This window comes from Equus przewalskii, chromosome 28 (assembly GCF_037783145.1).
Source record: "Equus przewalskii isolate Varuska chromosome 28, EquPr2, whole genome shotgun sequence".
NCBI lineage: Eukaryota > Metazoa > Chordata > Mammalia > Perissodactyla > Equidae > Equus > Equus przewalskii.
This window is the reverse complement of record NC_091858.1, coordinates 22,597,162-22,616,241: the sequence shown is the minus strand read 5'-3', so window position 1 is coordinate 22,616,241 and position 19,080 is coordinate 22,597,162. Positions and strand designations below refer to the sequence as shown.

The 19,080-nt window shown below is 38.6% G+C and overlaps 1 protein-coding gene across 15 annotated transcripts in view; it reads right to left on the bottom strand.

The window, feature by feature from the left end:
- The window catches only part of FAT1 (FAT atypical cadherin 1), a 131,578-nt gene that overhangs the window by 65,228 nt on the left and 47,270 nt on the right, over positions 1 to 19,080 (bottom strand). For all 15 annotated transcript variants that reach the window (XR_011534282.1, XR_011534283.1, XR_544649.2 and 12 more), the window contains exon 3: positions 6,156 to 6,470. Coding sequence is in view for 10 of the 15 variants with exons in the window: in XM_008518629.2 (XP_008516851.2) it covers positions 6,156 to 6,470 (315 nt within the window). In the remaining 5 variants the exon portion in view is untranslated. The remainder of the gene's footprint in view (positions 1 to 6,155; positions 6,471 to 19,080) is intronic.

Below are 19,080 nucleotides of genomic sequence, written 5' to 3'. Positions count from 1 at the left end.
CACAGGGCTTCTTGTAAGGATGAAGTACGTGAGTGCTTGTAAAATATAAAGTGCAAAGCACACGAGCCAAACCTGTCACTGCCCCTCTGGCTCCTTATGGAAATTTTGCTCGAGCCTCATCTAAAAGTGAGGTCAAGACATGGTAGAAGGTTGGAAGAGTGGCATGAGAAAGACGAGAGAATAAGACAAGATGACAGCTAAAGATGGAAAGCCCAGGCTTGCTGCTTTCTCTCTGGCTGTCTCCTTCAAGCTCAACTCTCACAGGGGCCAGGCAGGAGACAGTCTGATGGAAATCGGTCCAGAGAGAACCAGCAGGACTTACAGGATTTGAACAGTGCAAGGTGCTCCAGAGCCAGTGAGGAGAAGAGATTCAGAGGAAAGATCATCCTCCAAAATACACGAAATTTTAACTCTACAGAATTGATAAAGGAAAAGCTAAGAAAACAGGAAGATGAAACAGCCTCAAAATCGTTTCTGAACCATTCAAAGTTTTAAGTGGACAGAAACAGACCCAATACCTGTGAAAAAGCCTAAACCTTTTTAAGAGGCACAAGAAGACACAGAAATCACATACATAAACATGCACATGTATTCAAAAAGGGTGCTTCTACTTAATGTACATTTCCGATGACTTTATTTTTAACCATAAGAAAAACTCTTTCTAAGTATATTATATATGTTACTAAACAGGACGATGTCCATCAATGAATGAGAAGATGCCAAAAAGTGGCAAGAACACAAATGTGCACCAACAGGTGACTGGATAAGCATATTGTAGTAATATCTATACAAAGGATGTACAGCAACAAAAAAGAATGTACTCTTGGTACTCACTACAACATGCACGAATCTCAGAGTATATATGGTAGGTCCAAGAAGCTGTACAAAAAAAGGGTATATACCGTATGAGCCCATATATATAAAACTTTAGGAAATGCAAACTAACATATAGTGATGGAAAGTAGATCAGTGGTTGCCAGGGATGGGGACAGAGAGGAGAGTGGGAGGGAGGGAATACAAACAGTCACGGGGAAACTTCTGGGAGCGACAGATATGTTCATGGCTCGATCGTGGTGATGGCTTCACAGTTGTATCGCTTTGTTAAAACTTCTCTAATCGCAGACTTTCTATATGTGCAATTTACTGTCTGCCAATAAGACTTCAACCACATTTTTTAAAACTAAAGAGCAACACTTGCTTTGTATTTGGAAGCAATACTTGCTTCCAAAGCTTGGAAAACACCAAACATACAGATAAGAGACTAAAACTGGTCTTGTCTAAAGCATCCACAGGCCTAAAAGTAAGACTTCAAGATTATCTGCCAATTCTAAGTAGCATATCACTCCTCAGAGGTTCAAACTGGTAACATGGACTAAAAAGGCACTTTGCTAGGGCGGTTTCAGTGTCCTGAGGTTACTCGTGGATAATGGAACCTGTGAAGTGCACACTAGTCCCTATTGTTGGGGACTCCCTGTCTTCTCTGTCCTTGACATACCACAAAGCTGTGATGAGTTTGTCTGCGGGAGCTGGGGCGGTCAAGGCTCAGACAAGTGAACATTCTGTGCTCTTGTCTCTCTCCCATCTTGAGCAAGTGCACAATTCATGTTAAAAGAAGCAAACTGACCCCAGCTGATACTGGACATAATCTAACAAAAAAATGTTATAAAAATTTCTGGTGTCAACAAAAGTGTATCAGAAAAGGAAAAAGGATTAAGTCTCTTTTGCTTGTACAGTCTGAAAAAGAACGCTCCTCACCCTACTTACAAACAATATCAAAAGAACCACGTGAGATGCAGAGAGAGAGTTCCTGGCATCATAATCAAGCACAGAAACTTTGACTGGAAGATAAAAAACATTCAAAAAATGATCACACAAACTTGTCATTTAGAACCCAAAATTCAGATTATCAAATCCAGTCCTAGCAAGGTTTTTTTTCTTTTAATACTTTGTCATATGATGACAAGAGGAGAAAAAGGTACCGTAGAGATGGTCTCCTCTCCAAAATGACTCAGGTCATCTGATTTACATTTATACAAAATATTCCAAGGAAATGCATGTAGACTGTCAAAAATAGCTGGTTATTTATAAAAATAACAAATATTCTCCTTTAACCCTTATTCTGGTATTTAAGGTTTTCCATCAAGCATAGTCATTCTCCCATACACTCATCTAACTTCATCTCTTGGCTGCTAATTCTCACCATGCCTTCAAATTGACCCCCAACGTGATAAATACCCCCTTCCTCTTCTCCACCCAACCACTTTCACTACCGTCAAAATCAGCCCAGTAACATTCCCAAGGGCTCTCGTCCTCCTGAGTACACCCACCACATCATTCTGTTCCCATTCCTCCAGAGGTGTTTGCTACAGTCTTTGGCGCACTCTCTGGTACCCACCTGTTTCTCTTTGCTATTTCACTTATGCAGACTACAAACTTTCAAATTATCTCTTAACGTGCTGTAAACAGAGCACAAGCTCTGTGAACACCTGATGCGTAAACAAACAATGAATAACAACGAATGTCTTGCTCTAGTCTGCTGGACATCTTGAGAATCACCAGAGTCCTAAACTTACCTTTACCGCTGAGGAGCAAGGAGACTAATCTGACTTCATTAAACGTGTTTATCCAAAGGAGATGCACACATTTATCAATCTACTAAGACCTTGATCATCTTATGTACAGTTAATAGAGCAAAGGTAACATACACAAGTGGGAGAGGCTGTGGCATCTCCTATAAATGATTCTGGGGGCTCTGTATTTTGCAAATACGTGCCTTAACGGATGTGCAAAAGCACTCATCACTAACCATCAAATGGACCGACCTGGAAGCCACTTTTCCCTAAGATCCTAGAGGAAAAGCCTCGCTCATGCCCAGATGTCTTAATTTCCAGCCCATTGATTTTTCTCACTCAGCCATTAATTATTAAGTAACATGATTTAGGGTCTCCAGGTGGTGTTTTGGGTCAGTAAATCACGGGAACTTCCTCCTCCCAGACTGTCTTTCATCAGCTTTCACAGTCTGGCCCCCATAATACTGACCTAACTTATTAACAATAGTCTATTTGAAAAGTTTTGAGGAAGATGTACACTTTGAGGCATTACTTTTTGGACCCCGAGGATCGTGCCCAAATTTTCTGCTGAGTTGTGGGAACAGAACCATCTAGAGACAGACCTCGTGAAGCTGCATTTACCATATTCTTTAATAATGCCCATGCTAAAATATGGTTATTTCTTGATCTTTAGAGATGGTAGGTGACTTGCGGAACGATCAGGCTTTTTTATGAACCCTAAAGTTTATAATATACTTTGCAACAAATATTCTTGTGTACTAACTACAGTTATTCTCCACTATGACCTGCCTTCAACTCATAAGAAAATAAAACCTCTTCGTAATCCTTATGAATTTTCTCCTGCTGTCCTGCCAGCAGGAGGCATGTACTTCCCACCCAGGGGTTCGGAAGCTAGCTGTGGACTCCTGGAAGGCATTTATTCTCCCTGAAGATAAGGAAGAGTTTAGAAGTCTCCCCAGACATTCTTCCTAAGAGCTGTCAGAACAGAGAGACGTAAAGGGAGTGGCAATGCCACATTACCACCTTTCAAGACATAACACCATAGCAGTGATGTCATCTCAGAGGCCCCAGAGATAACCAAGGTTTCAAAGCTCCCCACTATAGCTCTAATCTATATAATTTCCTTAAGTTTTTTCTTCTTCTTCTCCTCAAATACACATTTATGTTCACACCTGTAGTATTTACTCAGATATTCAAAAGGACATTTATCGCGTGCTTGCCTGTCTCTTTGCAGAGGACTTAACCTAATCTATGAGAGAGATAGAAGCCGTTAGAAAAATGAAAACATTTAAAGTCTAATCCCACAAGCAATTTTTGAAAAAGGGGCAGTTACGTTCTTGAATTACCACCTCAAGGATTTAACTTCTAGACTTGTCTGTGTCTCAAGGTCTGTGGCCGCACCCCTACCCCACTTCCAAAGCAAATAGTTTCTTGACTCTAAAATTCTTCCCCCAAATTTTTACCAACTTCTAATCTTTCTTCTTTTATGTTCGAGAGTGCCTTCTAATTTTTTAGCTCTTAGCCCTCTTTCATTTTCTTTCACAAAAATGAGGCTGAGCCGGGTTACCATTTATGCAGTAAAAATAGTACACAACTACACTGTTTAAAGAGCCTTTTACTAATCATTTACAGATGCTACTTCAAATCTTCGTGTTGTAGTATAATCTCTTAATTCCAGCCTTCTGTCTTGGGCTCAGGGTCCTGCACCCTCCTCCTAATGATTCCAAAAGAAAAAACTCTCAGATCCCATTTCTCTCCTACATAATTAAATTCTTATAGGGCTCAAACATTTGTGATCAAGGACTGGTTTCCTCAGAATCCAAACCTCACTCCTATTCTCTATCAGAGGAATATACAGGAATTTGGCCAAAGAGCTGGCAGGATAATTATCTCAAGGCAAAAGTAAATCCTAATACATTCATATTAAACCTTGAAGTTATGTTTACTCTTAACAATCAAGAAAGACTATCTCTGTGAATGCCAGGTTGAAATATGCTGATGAGTGGTTTAAAAACTAACATTTTAACATGCTTCTTAAGAGACAAAATATTACATCACAAAATTTCTATCAGGTGTCTTTCTATGGGCATTTTGGGACACAGATATTGAACTCAAGCTTCTTTCCACCTTAAAAATTGCTTCTTTTTTGGAAGGGGCCCCATGGCCGAGTGGTTACAGTTCTGCATGCTCCACTTTGGAGGCCCAAGTTCGTGGGTTCAGATCCCAGGTGTGGACCTACTCCACTCATCGGCCCCGCTGTGGAGGCATCCTACATTCAAAGTAGAGGAAGACTGGCACAGATGTTAGTTCAAGGCTAATCTTCCTCAAGCAAAAACAAGAAGAGGATTGGCAATGGATGTTAGTTCAGGGCGAATCTTCCTCACCAAAAAAAAAAAAAAAAAAAGGCAGCTTCCTTTTAAGTGCAACAAAGGGAATTATGAAATAAGAATGGTACAAAAAAAGGAATAACAAAGACTGGTAAGGAAGCTGAGAACACCTCCTAAATTTTGATTTTTGTGTAATATTTCCTTGACATATCAAATAGACAACCCAGGAACTGAGCAGGCCAGCTCCCCCAGCATAAGGAAAGACTTAATAAGCAAAGACATGATCGAGGCATGTAAATCATAGTAAATCTCCCTCTTCAGAATTCATAATCAGATTCTATGGAAAAGTACTGAATCACTGAAACATCTGGGTCCAAAGGCCAGTGATCTCCTTGATAAGAAGTTTTATTTTCCTACAAATAAACTGTCGTCTCAGTGTCATACGGTGGTTCTTGTTTTAACTCCATCAAGAGATTGAAGAGTGCACCCCTCCAGGTGTGAAGTTTTCATTGCATAAATGACAGCTAACTTTTCACGACACAAACGACAGCTATGCTGCACCGTTTTTGCGAAATAATACAAAAGCAAATGAAAAACTGAGAAAAGAGTAGATGCACTGCCAAATGTAAAAGGACAAAGATTAGAAGTTTCTAAGGAATTCGGAAGATGACTTTGGAGTCGAGCGGCTATCTGCTTAGAAGCAGGGTCAGATACTGAGACGAGAAAAGAGCTAGAAGGAAAACCTGAGATATCAGTTCAAGAAAGTAACTGCTCCCAATTTGGAAGTTGTTAAAACTTGGTCCCCTACTGCCTGCAGAGAGACAGCACTGCTCTACGGAAAAATTCTAAAACAACATAAAAATAACTACCGTGAATCGTGAAATAAACACTTTTGATATTCTCCACAAAAAGCAGAGTTAAGAAAATTGGGATACTTAGCAGCAGCAGAATTTGCAGTAAGTTTAAGATATATCGCTAATTTAGGAGCTATTACCAAAACAAAGATGTTTGCTTTTCAACCTGCATGTGAAACTACACTAACGAGCAAAATGATAAAATAGCTTTATAAAAACAAATGCAAAGGAAAAAAACATTTGGACTCAATTTTCATCTGGAAATAAAGGCTTGTTTTGAATAACTCAAAAGAAAAACAACTTATTAAAAACTAAAGAAAAGTGGCTAAGAAAATTATTCTTAAATTTCCCCATATCAGGAGAACGTAAGCAAGAATATTTCATATAATTATATTAACACATACCTGTTTTAGGATGTATTGCAAAGAACCCTTGTGGATTTCCACTTGTAATTTTGTACGTCAGCTTGTCATTAGAGCTGGAATCTGGGTCAAACGCCTGAATTTGGACCACAGACACATCCTTGGGAGAATTTTCCATTACTTCTGGATAATAAACAGGCTCTGAGGTCTGGGGTGCGTTGTCGTTGACATCTTCAACCTCGATGTAGACCTCAATAAATGATGAAAGTGGTACCACACCCTGATCAGTTGCATAAACTGTTAGCCAGTAATGGGAGGTAGACTCCCGGTCCAGTCTATCTGAAGTCTCTATGACCCCTAGAGAGAAAGACGGAGAAAATCATGAGGTAGCATGTCAACAACAACAACAAAATGCCACTTTGAGGAAGTGTCAACCTAAATTACAACTCTGATTTATGGAGGGCTTATGTGTCACTTACAGCCGTGTGATCTTGAGCAAGTTACCTAACCTGTCTGTGCCTCAGTTTCCTATAAATTGGAGATAATGAAAGTATGTTCCTCACAGGGTGATTAAATGAACTAATACACACTTAATGACTAGACTAGCACATGGCACATAATATGAGCTATAAAAGTATTTGTCATCATCAGCATTAGGTGTCAGAAACTATGTGGAACACTTTACAAATATCATTTCGTTTAAGTCTCAAAACAACCCAATGAGGTGGGTCTTAAGAGATCATCTGGGGCCAGCCCTGTGGCTGAGTGGTTAAGTTCATGCACTCCACTGTGGCAGCCCAGGGTTTCGCCGGTTTGGATCCTGGGTGCAGGCATGGCACCGCTCATCAAGCCATGCTGAGGCAGCATCCGACATGCCACAACCAGAAGGACCCATAACTAAGAATGTACAACTATGTACCAGGGGGCTTTGGGGAGAAAAAAGAGGAAAAAAAAAAAGAGAAAGAGATCATCTAATGGCCCAGTACTTTTGTTCTTCCAAGGATGAAATGCATGGTGGGTTGAGATCTGCTGACTTTCCCAGAGATTGATCAGGGACCCAGAGACAAAACCAGAGATCTGAGCCCCACAGTCTAGCATCCCCTGCATCGCACACGGCATTCATCTGACCACAGCTACAGTTCAGAGAAAGAGGAGGAGCAACACTCCTCTCCACATCTCAGTTTGGTAGACACACCCTTTATGGCAGCTAAGAAAACACAGAGCATAGTTTTCAAAGTCCAGAATAAGGGATCGCTCAGGTCTCTTGAGTACCAAATCTTTCAGTTTCTTTTAATCACCTTCAACAAATGGCAAGACAAACAGTGTGCCAAAAACATAAATTCTCCCACTACGCTATAAGCTCCACAAGGGCACAGAGACTGCATCCTTTTCAAATATCAGTATACCCAGCACCGTACCCAAAGCCCAACTATTTATTAAATGAAGGAAAATGAATAGATATCTTAACTGGAGTTGATATAGAAAAGTCTTCAATTGGGACCCAACCTAGGACACACTTCTTCTTAAGTCAATTGGTAAAAGTTGGAGTTACACAATTACAAAGAAAAGGATAAGAGTGTGTCTAACATCTTGGCCCAGCCATTGAAACCAGTCAAAACTCTACCTATCTCAGGATTTACCTCTTCTGAGGGTGATGAACAGTGGAAATATCCATTTCTCTTAAGCAAATCTCACCTTTCTATTCAATGGTGTCATCTTGTCCTTTGGCTTTCCCAAAATATATCATTGTATTTTTTCTTGTGCATGAATTATTCTGAAAAAATGCTACTTTTAGGATTCAACACCATGGTCCAGGCTGGACATTGGAAATCCTACAACTCTAGAATCACTAAAGTTTCCCATTTAATGCAAAATACTATGGGGAAAAATAACAAATATTAACTTATCTGTGTTCAGAAATAAAACAGTTTTTATCCCAAACATAACCTGTACTTGTTATTTTTTGATTATACAAATTTAAATATTTGCTTACTTGAGGAGTTAATATCAGAAAAACTCATTTATTTTGAATGTTAGATAATCATAGCCAACACTCCCAAAAAGGTTTACAAGTTATCAATACCAAGTTTAATTAAATATTAAAATGTGAAATAGATTATCACAAAATGAATGTGTATTGCCATTTCAGAAGCATTATAATTACTTGCTACTGCTTCATTAATTCTTAGAAAACCCTCGAAATGGATCTATAATAAATGCTCCTGAAAATATGGAACAAAGGCAGAGAACTCTCACATAAAAGGAGCTAACTGGTCTCTCCGTGCAGCAGAGACAACCGTCAGATAAACTCAAATACGTTTTCCTTTTTCTCTGGTCCAAACATAGTCTACGCATACTCAATCTATTCACTAAATCAGTAAAATTATATCTGTTTTTAGCCTGAAAGAAGAGTGCCCTTAGTAACCAAGGGAAAACAATCTTTTCCAGTTTCTCTTTTTTCATCCCTCCCATCAACTGAGACAAAGGAAGTCACGGAGTAAGAGAACATTCTCTACTAGGATGACGTATTAACAAAATGAATACACAAATGCTCCTCTTGTGTTCTGCCATTTCATTAAACTGTAACATAATTCACTTGGCAGGTGAAGGATTATTAGAAAATGTCAAGAAGACAGGTACATGGTGCTTGCATTCACCTTGTACAAATTCTAATCCTCATATAATTCAGGCTGCTATTCACTTTTTAAAACTGTATCCCTCTAAATGTGATTCGTAGGCATTTAATAACAAAGATAACTATAGAAACAAATGTGTTCTGTGTTTACTATACAGCAGGCACTACAATAACTGTCTTACATGCATTATCTGATTTAATCTTTACATCCAACCTGCCTACATATGTGGTGGTACTATCTCCATATCACGGATGGAAAACTCAGAACGAGAGAGATGAGGAACCTTCCCAGAGTAGTATGAGAAAAGCGTAGTAAAGAAACTTTAACGTGAAAACTCTGAAAAGTCAAGTCAAATCTCATACTTTGTCCATTTTTTTAACATCAGTATTCATAAGGTTTGTATTACACGTTTGTTCATATAGAACAGCCTTCTCTCGTCTCAGGGCGGAAGGGAAAAAAGAAACATAAAATGCAAATATGAGGTTTAAATCAGAGACAAAAACATTCATTTATTTTTCATCAAGTTCCACTTCTACTCTGGTCTGTAGGTGTCCAGACTGTCGTGTACAAGCAAGGGATGCCCTCTCCTGGGAACCACCCCCCTCTCCCAACCTGGCTGGCAACTCAGGGCGCAGCCAGATTCTTCTTTGCATGAGCTCCTAGCCACAACTAGGAGGGGAAGTTTCTGAGTTCCAGGTAAACTCTGGATATTACTAAGCATTAAATCTGAGACAGCAAAGTGGCTCCTCTGAAATAAGGGAGAAATCAGGATTGTATTAACTAGCAATTAAAATAGTAAATAGGCAAGACTAAGATGTGCAGGTGTTCATATTTCATGAATCATGGACTGCATATTTTTATACATATCATATAATGATTGCTAAGATGTTTATCTTTTGATATACTTTAATTATTACATCCTTGTAAAAGAAAGAACGAAATTATTTAATATAGCTTATAGTTGACTATAAAATACAGTGAATTCTCAACGGCCAAAGCAAAAGGAGGGCATGCCGAATAATCTAACTAAAATGCTCAAATTCATAATAATATAAGGAAATTTACTATATTCATAATAATTTAATAACAGTAGGACTTAGTATACGCCAAGGACTTCAGCAGATGCGTCCCACGCATTAAATCATTTAAAGACCACAGAAATTGTACGATTTTCATCCCAGGTTTACAAATGAGAAAACCGAAGCTTAGATAAAGTAAGCAACTTGCTGAAGCCTTAGAGTGACTGAGAAACACAGCCATGGTCAACAATTACGGGTTGGAATCGGGATCTGAATCAGAAAGTCTGATTCCAGAACTCAGGCTCTTCACCATCAGGCTATACTGTCAACATTAGCTATATAGCATCATTGTCCCAGACTCCACAGCACCAAGGATGCTGAGGACCACAACGGGCTACTGCCATGAAGAGAGGCTACAAGCAGTTTTCAACTGCTAAAATAAGGATCCCCCTACACTTCAAGGACAATAAAGGAGAGAAGATTCAAGGACACCACCTGGTCACAGGAATTCAGGGTCTGGTGCCTATGCACTATTCTAATTGCAGATTCTAAATCTAACCACTGTTCTAAAAGCACAAAGTAGGGGGGAAAAGACCAGACACAGGCAAAGTTATTTTGTGTTCTGCTTTTTAATCAGTCTGCTCTGTCACAAGTACATTCTATCAACCCGCAGGCAGAAACTTCTGAAGCAGACAGAAAGCACTACCCTGAGCTCCATCTTGAATCTAAGCAGAGCAGACCACAGGTCCAGAACAGCTGGTCTAGATAATCTGCGGAGAAAGACCGGTCGTAGATCTGGCCTTAGCCATCTCAAAATCAAGAACTGTAGCCTGGCAACCCTTTAGAAATCCTCCAGGGCGATTCTCGTTTTTAAACAAAGTTGAAATGATTTGCCCAACTTGAGGGAGCGAAACACGCAGAGAGTTTCGAAGGCAGAGTAAGCCACCTCTTAATCAGAGGCTATGGGAATCCCAATCATTCTGCACAGGGGTCCTGGTTTCTGAAACGACTAACATACCAACTATCTAGAAGTCTGACCAGAAGCAGTGTCTGTTTCTCTCAGTCACTACAAGTCCTATTCCCACACTTAGTCACGCTTCTGTCCCCAGTCCTTCCTAAAGCCACACTAGCATTTACAGATGGATTTCTTCTATTTCCTTCAGCAGTTACCTTAAATCATGGAAAGGAAACAACCTTTCTGAATTCCATTATGAAGACTTCTAATTAGCACCTTTAACACAGGAAAACCACCACCACTGCCACAGACCCCTAGCCATCGCTGGAAGCGAAATCAAGCTACTGTTCATTCTCAAAACTCCACCTCACTCTTCCTCCTCTCAGTCCACGATCATCAACTTTCACTAAGTACTTCTGTGCACACTCGGTTACAAATTCACTTTTCCGGGACAATTCTCTAAGGAACCAACAAAAACTATAAATATTTAAACTACAGTTTTAAAGATATTCCTCTTTAACATATAGCCACGATAATACCGTAGCATCTTTTTCGGCACATATATATATCCATATACAAACTCGCCCTCTGTGGTCTTCAAGTATCTTCCTGTCTCTCAGTTCCCTTCTTTCTCTGCCATCTCTGCTCCTATTTTTTATTTCCTCTTTCGCTTTTTGAGAGAGCAAAAATAGTATGCAACTCGATGATGTGTAAGCCCAGGCAACCCAGGCCTTGCACAGAGCTCCCTCCAGCCCCAGAAGAGAAGCAACGCACTAAGAGAAAAAGCCCGAGAGAAGGATAACGTGGAAACGACCCCTTTCTTGACATGAGGTTACAGTACACAAGCAGTAGACAAGAAAGGGATGCTGCTGTGCAATTCCACTGTGCATACCTTGAACAGAGGAGACAAGTTTAGACAAGCTTGTTACATGCACCACCCAGCAATGTCCCTCTGCTTTAGTGAAACATTACAGAAGTAATAAATGCCTCGCTTTCCAATCTCGAGAATACAATGAAGACATTTTCAGGAAATGATGTTAATAAGCCGAGAAATTTGAAAGCAGCCGGAGATCTGGACCTGTTAAGTAAAAATATTTATCATTCCAAACATACTCTCTAGGATTTCAAAGCCACCACCAGATGTCACTATGGAAACTGATTTTAAATGAGCATACGGTGGAAAGGCCAGACAGAAAGAAAAAACTACAGTGTAATTGTTAAAAGAGTTTGACCAATGTAGCTGAAAACACAGCTCACAGCAAAATTTCTTTCTAGAAGGATTCATGAATGTCCATATATTTAATCAAACAGGTACTGATGTCTTCCCATATCCTGATTACGCAAAGGTTGTAGGATACAGTACCAGCTGCTCAAGTAAATGGTCCAAAAGTAAATAAAGGTTTCCAAGAATAACTAATTCCTACTCCCCACCATTCATGGCTAATGGTGCTGTTAACTCCAATACTGTCCTTGAATAGGAAAGGCCAGCATTCCCTCCAATTGACACAGGTGGAGCAAGAGACTTTCAACGTAGGAATTTTTTTGTATTAACTTCCGTTTCCTACACTAGGTTCAGTTTTTTGATTATTCTCCGATTTTTTCCTAAAGGTATGCTTTCTTTGGGTGAGGACGGTTGGCCCTGAGCTAACATCTGTTGCCAATCTTCCTCTTTTTTTTTTTCCTCCCCAAAGCCCCAGTACATAGTTGTATATCCTAGTTATGAGTCCTTCCAGTTCTTCTATGTGGGATGCTGCCACAGCATGGCTCGATGAATGGCATGTAGGTCAGCGCCCAGGATCCCAACTGGTGAACCTTGGGCCCCAGGAGCACAGCGTGCAAACTTAACCATTATGCCACCAGGCCAGACCCTCAACATAGTAATTTTTAAGGCAAAAGTAACATCATATGTAGCCACTATACTGCTAAAAATAATTTAAATGACTCGAATTTCCATGACCACAGAACATCTTTCTTCCTGGAATTTTCCTATTTTCTTTAATAGGTCTTGGCCCCTATCAAGCCCAGGGTCAAAGCTTTCAATAACACCTTGCTATTTCAGATTCTTCAGCCATCCAACTCAAAAATCCTTATAATCAGCAACAATCTGGCAAGACAAATATGCAAACTCTATCTTCCTTTCTGATATACCATGTCACATGCATTTTTAAAAAAAATTTCCTAGAATCAAGCTTAAGGCAGCAATTGTATGAAAAGCTTCTTTAGTCAATCACAAGAAAAACTGAAATACGAAATATAATTTTTGATGATATTTTCCCTGTGGGCAAAAAGGGACCAACAGACATTCTTTTCTCCCATTCCAAAGTTGCATGGTAAACAGAGTAACTCTTTTGGAAGTAAGTATCTTCCCAAATGTAAAATCAAAACTCACTTTAATAGAACAGAGATATCTTCTACATACTTGAGATACAATATGCCTTTCTACAATGAATCCACAAGTGGTTACTCAATTTTTTCTGCTAGTTATGGAAAAATCAGAAGTCCCATAATATTAAATATTAATCTGCTATAAGACATTCTTTCTGTCTTAAAATTACATTTAAAAGTAGACTATGAGCTCCCTACTAAAATGCAAACCCTTTGAGAGCAGGGATTTGCTGTCTGTTTTGATCAGGGTCTGGTAAACAATGGGTGTTTACGAAGCATGTGCTGAAAAAAGAATGTTGACCAGAAACAAAGTAACTGTCAGAAATGGTCCCAGCTAAGGGGAGCCTAAGGAGATATGACACCTAAATGTAATGTGGGATCCTGGATCAGAAAAAGCACATTTGGTGAAATCTAAGGAAATCTGAGTAAACTGTGGGCTTTACTTAAGAATGCATCAATATTGTTCATTAATTATAACAGACATAATAATACAGCTTGTTAATAATAGAGGAATCTGTGTGTGGGGCAGGCGCCATAGGGGAACTCTGTATTATCTGCTCAATTTCTCTGTAAATCTACTTAAAGTTTTTTTTTTTTTAAAGGATGGCCATCAGAGCTCATAATATGTAGATTAATTTGTATCCTTCTTTAAGTGATAAAGATTTTTTCAATTTGTTTTTACCTCATTTTCATTAAATATTAGATTTAGACTGATGATCCTGTTAACATTTCAGCATCTTGATGACATCTTGAGAGATCCTAATATGGAGTTAAAAAACCTTATATGTTAGGACTAAAGGTTTACACAGCAATCCAATTATATATCTGTTTACATTTTAACTTCTAAATTTACTGTAAATTTAAGAAAGATTTTTTTATTACTTTGTTTTGCCTTGAAAATATTAATGTGGAAAGTGGTAACATCAGTTTCTTGACATAAAAAGTGAGATTTCTGAAAATTTTACCATTCTTTAAAATGACTGCACCAATTTGACATGCAATACTTTCTAATGAATCAAAACTCTTGAATTCTTCTAGACATATAAAGTAGTAAATCATAATATAAATATATAATATACATATTTAATGTTCCTGCCTGCTTCTTCCATTAGTTGGCAAAATTGTGTTGTTATTGTTGACTACAAAAGAGGAACAAATGAGATAAGTGTCTGTTAAATTGAAGGCATTTAAGATTCTAAAATGGCTATTCAGTCCACTTAGGGAATGACTCAGAAGAAATGCTTTCAGTACTCAAATAAAAATGTCATACTTCCTTTTACCTCAAGTATACAAGATAGTATCATTTACTGATGTTAGTAATCATAATACATAACAAAAATGTAAAGAGCCACGTTTAATGTTTATTTTGCAGAGAAATTCTCTGCAAAAACCAAATTCTAGTACTTTTAGAAACAGAATGACATATATATATATATATATAAAATAAAATTTTTAAATGTTTGAGACCACACAAATAAGGTAAACACCCCATGCTTTTAATAATAATTATTTTTTAAAAGTCAAAATAAATCAAATAAGTCAACTAATGAAGCATCCCTAATGGACCAAGCAAACTGCTCGGCAGAATATGCTAGTATACTGCATAGTTCACCAGATACCTCTCTGCCCTCTTACAGCTAAAAACAGAGTAAATCATGTTGTAAAATTTTCTCTCCAGTTTAACTAAAGACATGGTACTAATTATTACCAGGACCCAATCTTTCAAAACCAATGACTTGCCAGGAGTCTAATTTTTAAGAAGCCACTTGTGATCAGGAACACAGCAAACTCTGAAACACTAACAATGATGGTGATGATGACATTATTAACAGCAAATACATAGACAGAGCTCATGATATGCCAGACACTATTTTAAGCACTTCTCGTATATTAACTCATTTAATCTTTAAAGCAACTCTAAGAAGTAAGTAATATGATCATGCCTATTTCACAGATCCTCGAGGAAGCAGACAGGGTCAACAACTTGCCCAAAGTCACAGAGTCCATTAGTAGTGGAACTGGGATTCAGCCCCAAAGAGACTGGTTCCAGATAATTGTGCTATAACAACTTCATGTCTCTGGCTGTGTCCTCTAATTGGAGGGATGCATGAAAACAACTGAACAGAGCCTACAGTATCCAGAGAAAAAGTCCTGGCTTCACTGGAATGTAAAACGTAGTGACCAGATGGAAAAAACTGGTTTTACTGTTTTCCCAACACTTGGGGATCTGGGTAAAGTGTCTGATGCTGCAAAAGTTTCATTGTTCTGTGCCATTAAGACATTAAGCACATTTTCTACTATCAGGAGAAAAGGGGAACTGATCTAATGGATAATGGCACATATGATACAGCTTTAAAAGAAGACATCTATATTATTAATATACATGTGATACACAAACACTGAGTGAAAAATATAAATCTTTATAAAAGCATACACAGTATGATCTTGTTTCCGTTTAGTTGTGTTTCAAAAATAAAAACCACACAAACACACAATTACATGTACGGGAAAAGAAAAAGACTAGAATAAACAAAGTAACGGAAGGATAATAAAAAACAAATCAACAGAATGAACTGAAATTTTTTTAAATCTATAAATTTCTGGAACAGTGAATTTTAAGCCATATTTAAAACGCATACAGTAAAAAGACAAATAAAACATAAGTACCAGCACTCCTAAAGGTTTTGTTAGTATAACCTTCTTGTTTTATTTTCCCTTTATGTCTTAGATATGCTTTAATTTCCAAGTATTTATCTCTGTTTCATTTAACGAGAAGATGTATAACAACGGATATTCTGCTTCAACAATTTAATTTATGTATGAAACTACGTGCAAAGTTTTAGGTCTAGGAAAGTCTACAACTGTATTGCCAAGAGTTAGGTCATAAGTTAATGATTAAAGGGAAAGCTTTTTATGGAGTAACTGTCAGTCTGTTTTCTCATCATTTGGATTGCCTATTTAAACCATTTTAATTAAAATGTATATCTATCAACTCCTTTAATGAAAATTGTTGCAATAACTTGAAAAAAAGCTGAGGAAGCTTTTTGACTTGCAAACTTACTAAAACATACTAAGTTCATAATCAGATTTTAAGCATCATGTTTCAAATCCAGGGATTTCTTTAGCTTTGCCAAGAGTCATTCCCTCGACAAGCTCTGCTAAACCACATTTTCATGCTTTGCTGAGAAATTATTCCAAGTTCTAATTTCCACGTGAGAATCACTAATATTGTTAACGAGGGCTTTCATGGATAAGCTCTCTTAAAGAGGATCATCCTTGGGTATCAAAAGTATCATCTGAACACATTTGGATAAAACTACATACAGCCAGCCTTTGGAGGCATTAAAATTCACAGGATACATTTCACATATATACCAATGGCAACATTCCTAGCAGTTTGTTTTATATTTTAGAAGCTATACACTTTCAATGTTGACTACTTTTCCCACCTTATATTTACTGGATGTACACTCAGCAAATGCTTTATATATGTGATATTGTTTAATCCTCATAATTATTCTGTAAGCTCAGTGGTCTTTCCTCATTTTCCATATGTGGATGCAGTTTAGCACTGAAAAGTTACTGGTCTAAAGGTCATGCCTTCATCATTGTAATACTAATAAATTAATCAATGAATTAATGAATTCCATTTCCAGTTAGCCATCTAAGTGCTTACATTTAATAACTTGTTTAAGCCTCAAAAGTTAACTTGCCTTGGGGCTGGCCCCGTGGCCGAGTGGTTAAGTTCGCGCACTCTGTAGCAGGCGGCCCAGTGTTTCGTTGGTTCGAATCCTGGGCGCGGACATGGCACTGCTCATCAGATCACGCTGAGGCAGCGTCCCACATGTCACAACTAGAAGAACCCACAACGAAGAATACACAACTATGTACCCGGGGGCTTTGGGGAGAAAAAGGAAAAAGTAAAATCTTTAAAAAAAAAAAAAAGTTAACTTGCCTTAAGTTACCCAACTGGCTGCAGAAAAGCAAGAATCCACCACCTTGTTGATTAGCTCCACAGCCTAAACTCCTAACCACTGGGGTGCTCTCTTGTGCTTTCCTGTTCCTTTCGGGGGCAGAGCTGTGATGCAACAGCATGTCTGACTTGGGAGCCCTGGCTCTTTCGTGTAAGCCTACGGAGGTGATCTGCATAAACCAACACTATTAATGGAAAAAAAATCAACACAGCGACAAAAGTCTACCAGCACTTGCCCATGGTGTGAGGAATGACATGACTTAAAATATAAACCCAAGTAAACATGGCCGCAACAAATCCCTATGCAAAGCTCAAGAATCCCGTGTGACTAAGTTTAGCATTAAAAGAGGAAAAAGATATGAAAAAGAACTCCACACTGTTCTATAGTTGGGAAATTAGTATAGTTCTGCTATCATCTTGTTCTGTAAAAACACAGAAGAAATTGATATTAAATGAAACATAACAGGTATAAGGCAATACTACCATTGTCAGAATATAATTGAGTTATGAATACAGCTATTGTTATTAAACTTAAAATACTACATGGTGGGAGGTAATCCAGAGTTTTAAATCTTAAACCAGTTGTAAAAGTTTTGTGCTAGGGGCTGGCCCTGTGGCCGAGTGGTTAAGTTCACGCTCTCTGCTTCGGCGGCCCAGGGTTTCACCTGTTGGGATCCTGGGCGTGGACATGGCACCACTCATCAGGCCATGCTGAGGTGGCGTCCCACATGCCACAATCAGAAGGACCCACAACTAGAATATACAACTATGTCCTGGGGGAATTTGGGGAGAAAAAGCAGAAAAAAAAAAAAAAGATTGGCAACAGTTGTTAGCTCAGGTGCCAATCTTTAAAAAAAAAAAGTTTTGTGCCAAATAAAAACTTATGTCTTAAGGAACACCCTTCTTTGGAAAAGAAATCTGGGTGACTTTTTATTCTAGTCCCCAGTACTCAAATAACAGGTTTTTAAAAACTGTGCCCTATAATATCCTGTTCATTAAAAAGGATTTAAGGGGCCAGCCCTGTGGCATAGTGGTTAAGTTTGCATGTTCTACTTCAGCAGCCGGGAGTTCAGAGGTTCGGATCTCAGGCGCAGAACTACACACTGTTCATCAAGCCATGCTGTGGCAGGCATCCCACATATAAAGTAGAGGGAGATGGGCACAGATGTTAGCTCATAGCCAATCTTCCTCAGCAAAAAGAGGAGGATTGGTGGTGGATGTTAGCTCAGGGCTAATCTTCCTCAAGAAAAAAAAAAGGATTTAATATTGTTTATAGGGGTCTGGATCTTAATAGAAACTAATCTAGAACCTGGCATTATTGATTGTTACATTCTTTAATTCATTCAACAAACACATGGTTCCAACTATTTGCCAGGCATGGTATACCTGAGGTGCTAAAGAAACCCAAAGGAGTAAATGGGGTCTTATGGGAAAGAGAGTTAAATGAGAGTAACTTATTCTCTGGAGCAGCAGGGAGGGAAGGGAAAGAAAGCACACTTGTTGAGAAAATACAACAAAATAATTTAACAACTAGTTACTTTAATAAATTCTTTTTTGAGGAAGATTAGCCCTGAGCTAACATCTACTGCCAATCCTCCCCTTTTTGCTGAGGAAGACTGGCCCTGAGCTAACATCCATGCCCATCTTCCTCTGCTTTATATGTGGGATGCCTACCACAGCATGGCTTGCCATGCGGTGCCATGTCCGTACCCGGGATCCGAACCAGTGAACCCCAGACCACCGGAAGTGGAATGCGTGCACTTAACCGCTGCACCACGAGGCTGGCCCCTACTTTAATAATTATTTTCCACTGATTTTATAAATACCTCTTACAGAAAGATCAAATACATCCTTTCTCTGGTTATGAGTCTCTATCTGAATTTTATGATGCAACATGTAATTATATGATTTTTTTTTTTTTGAGGAAGATTAGCCCTGAGCTGACTGCTGCCAATCCTCCTCTTTCTGCTGAGGAAGACTGGCCCTGAGCTAACATCCG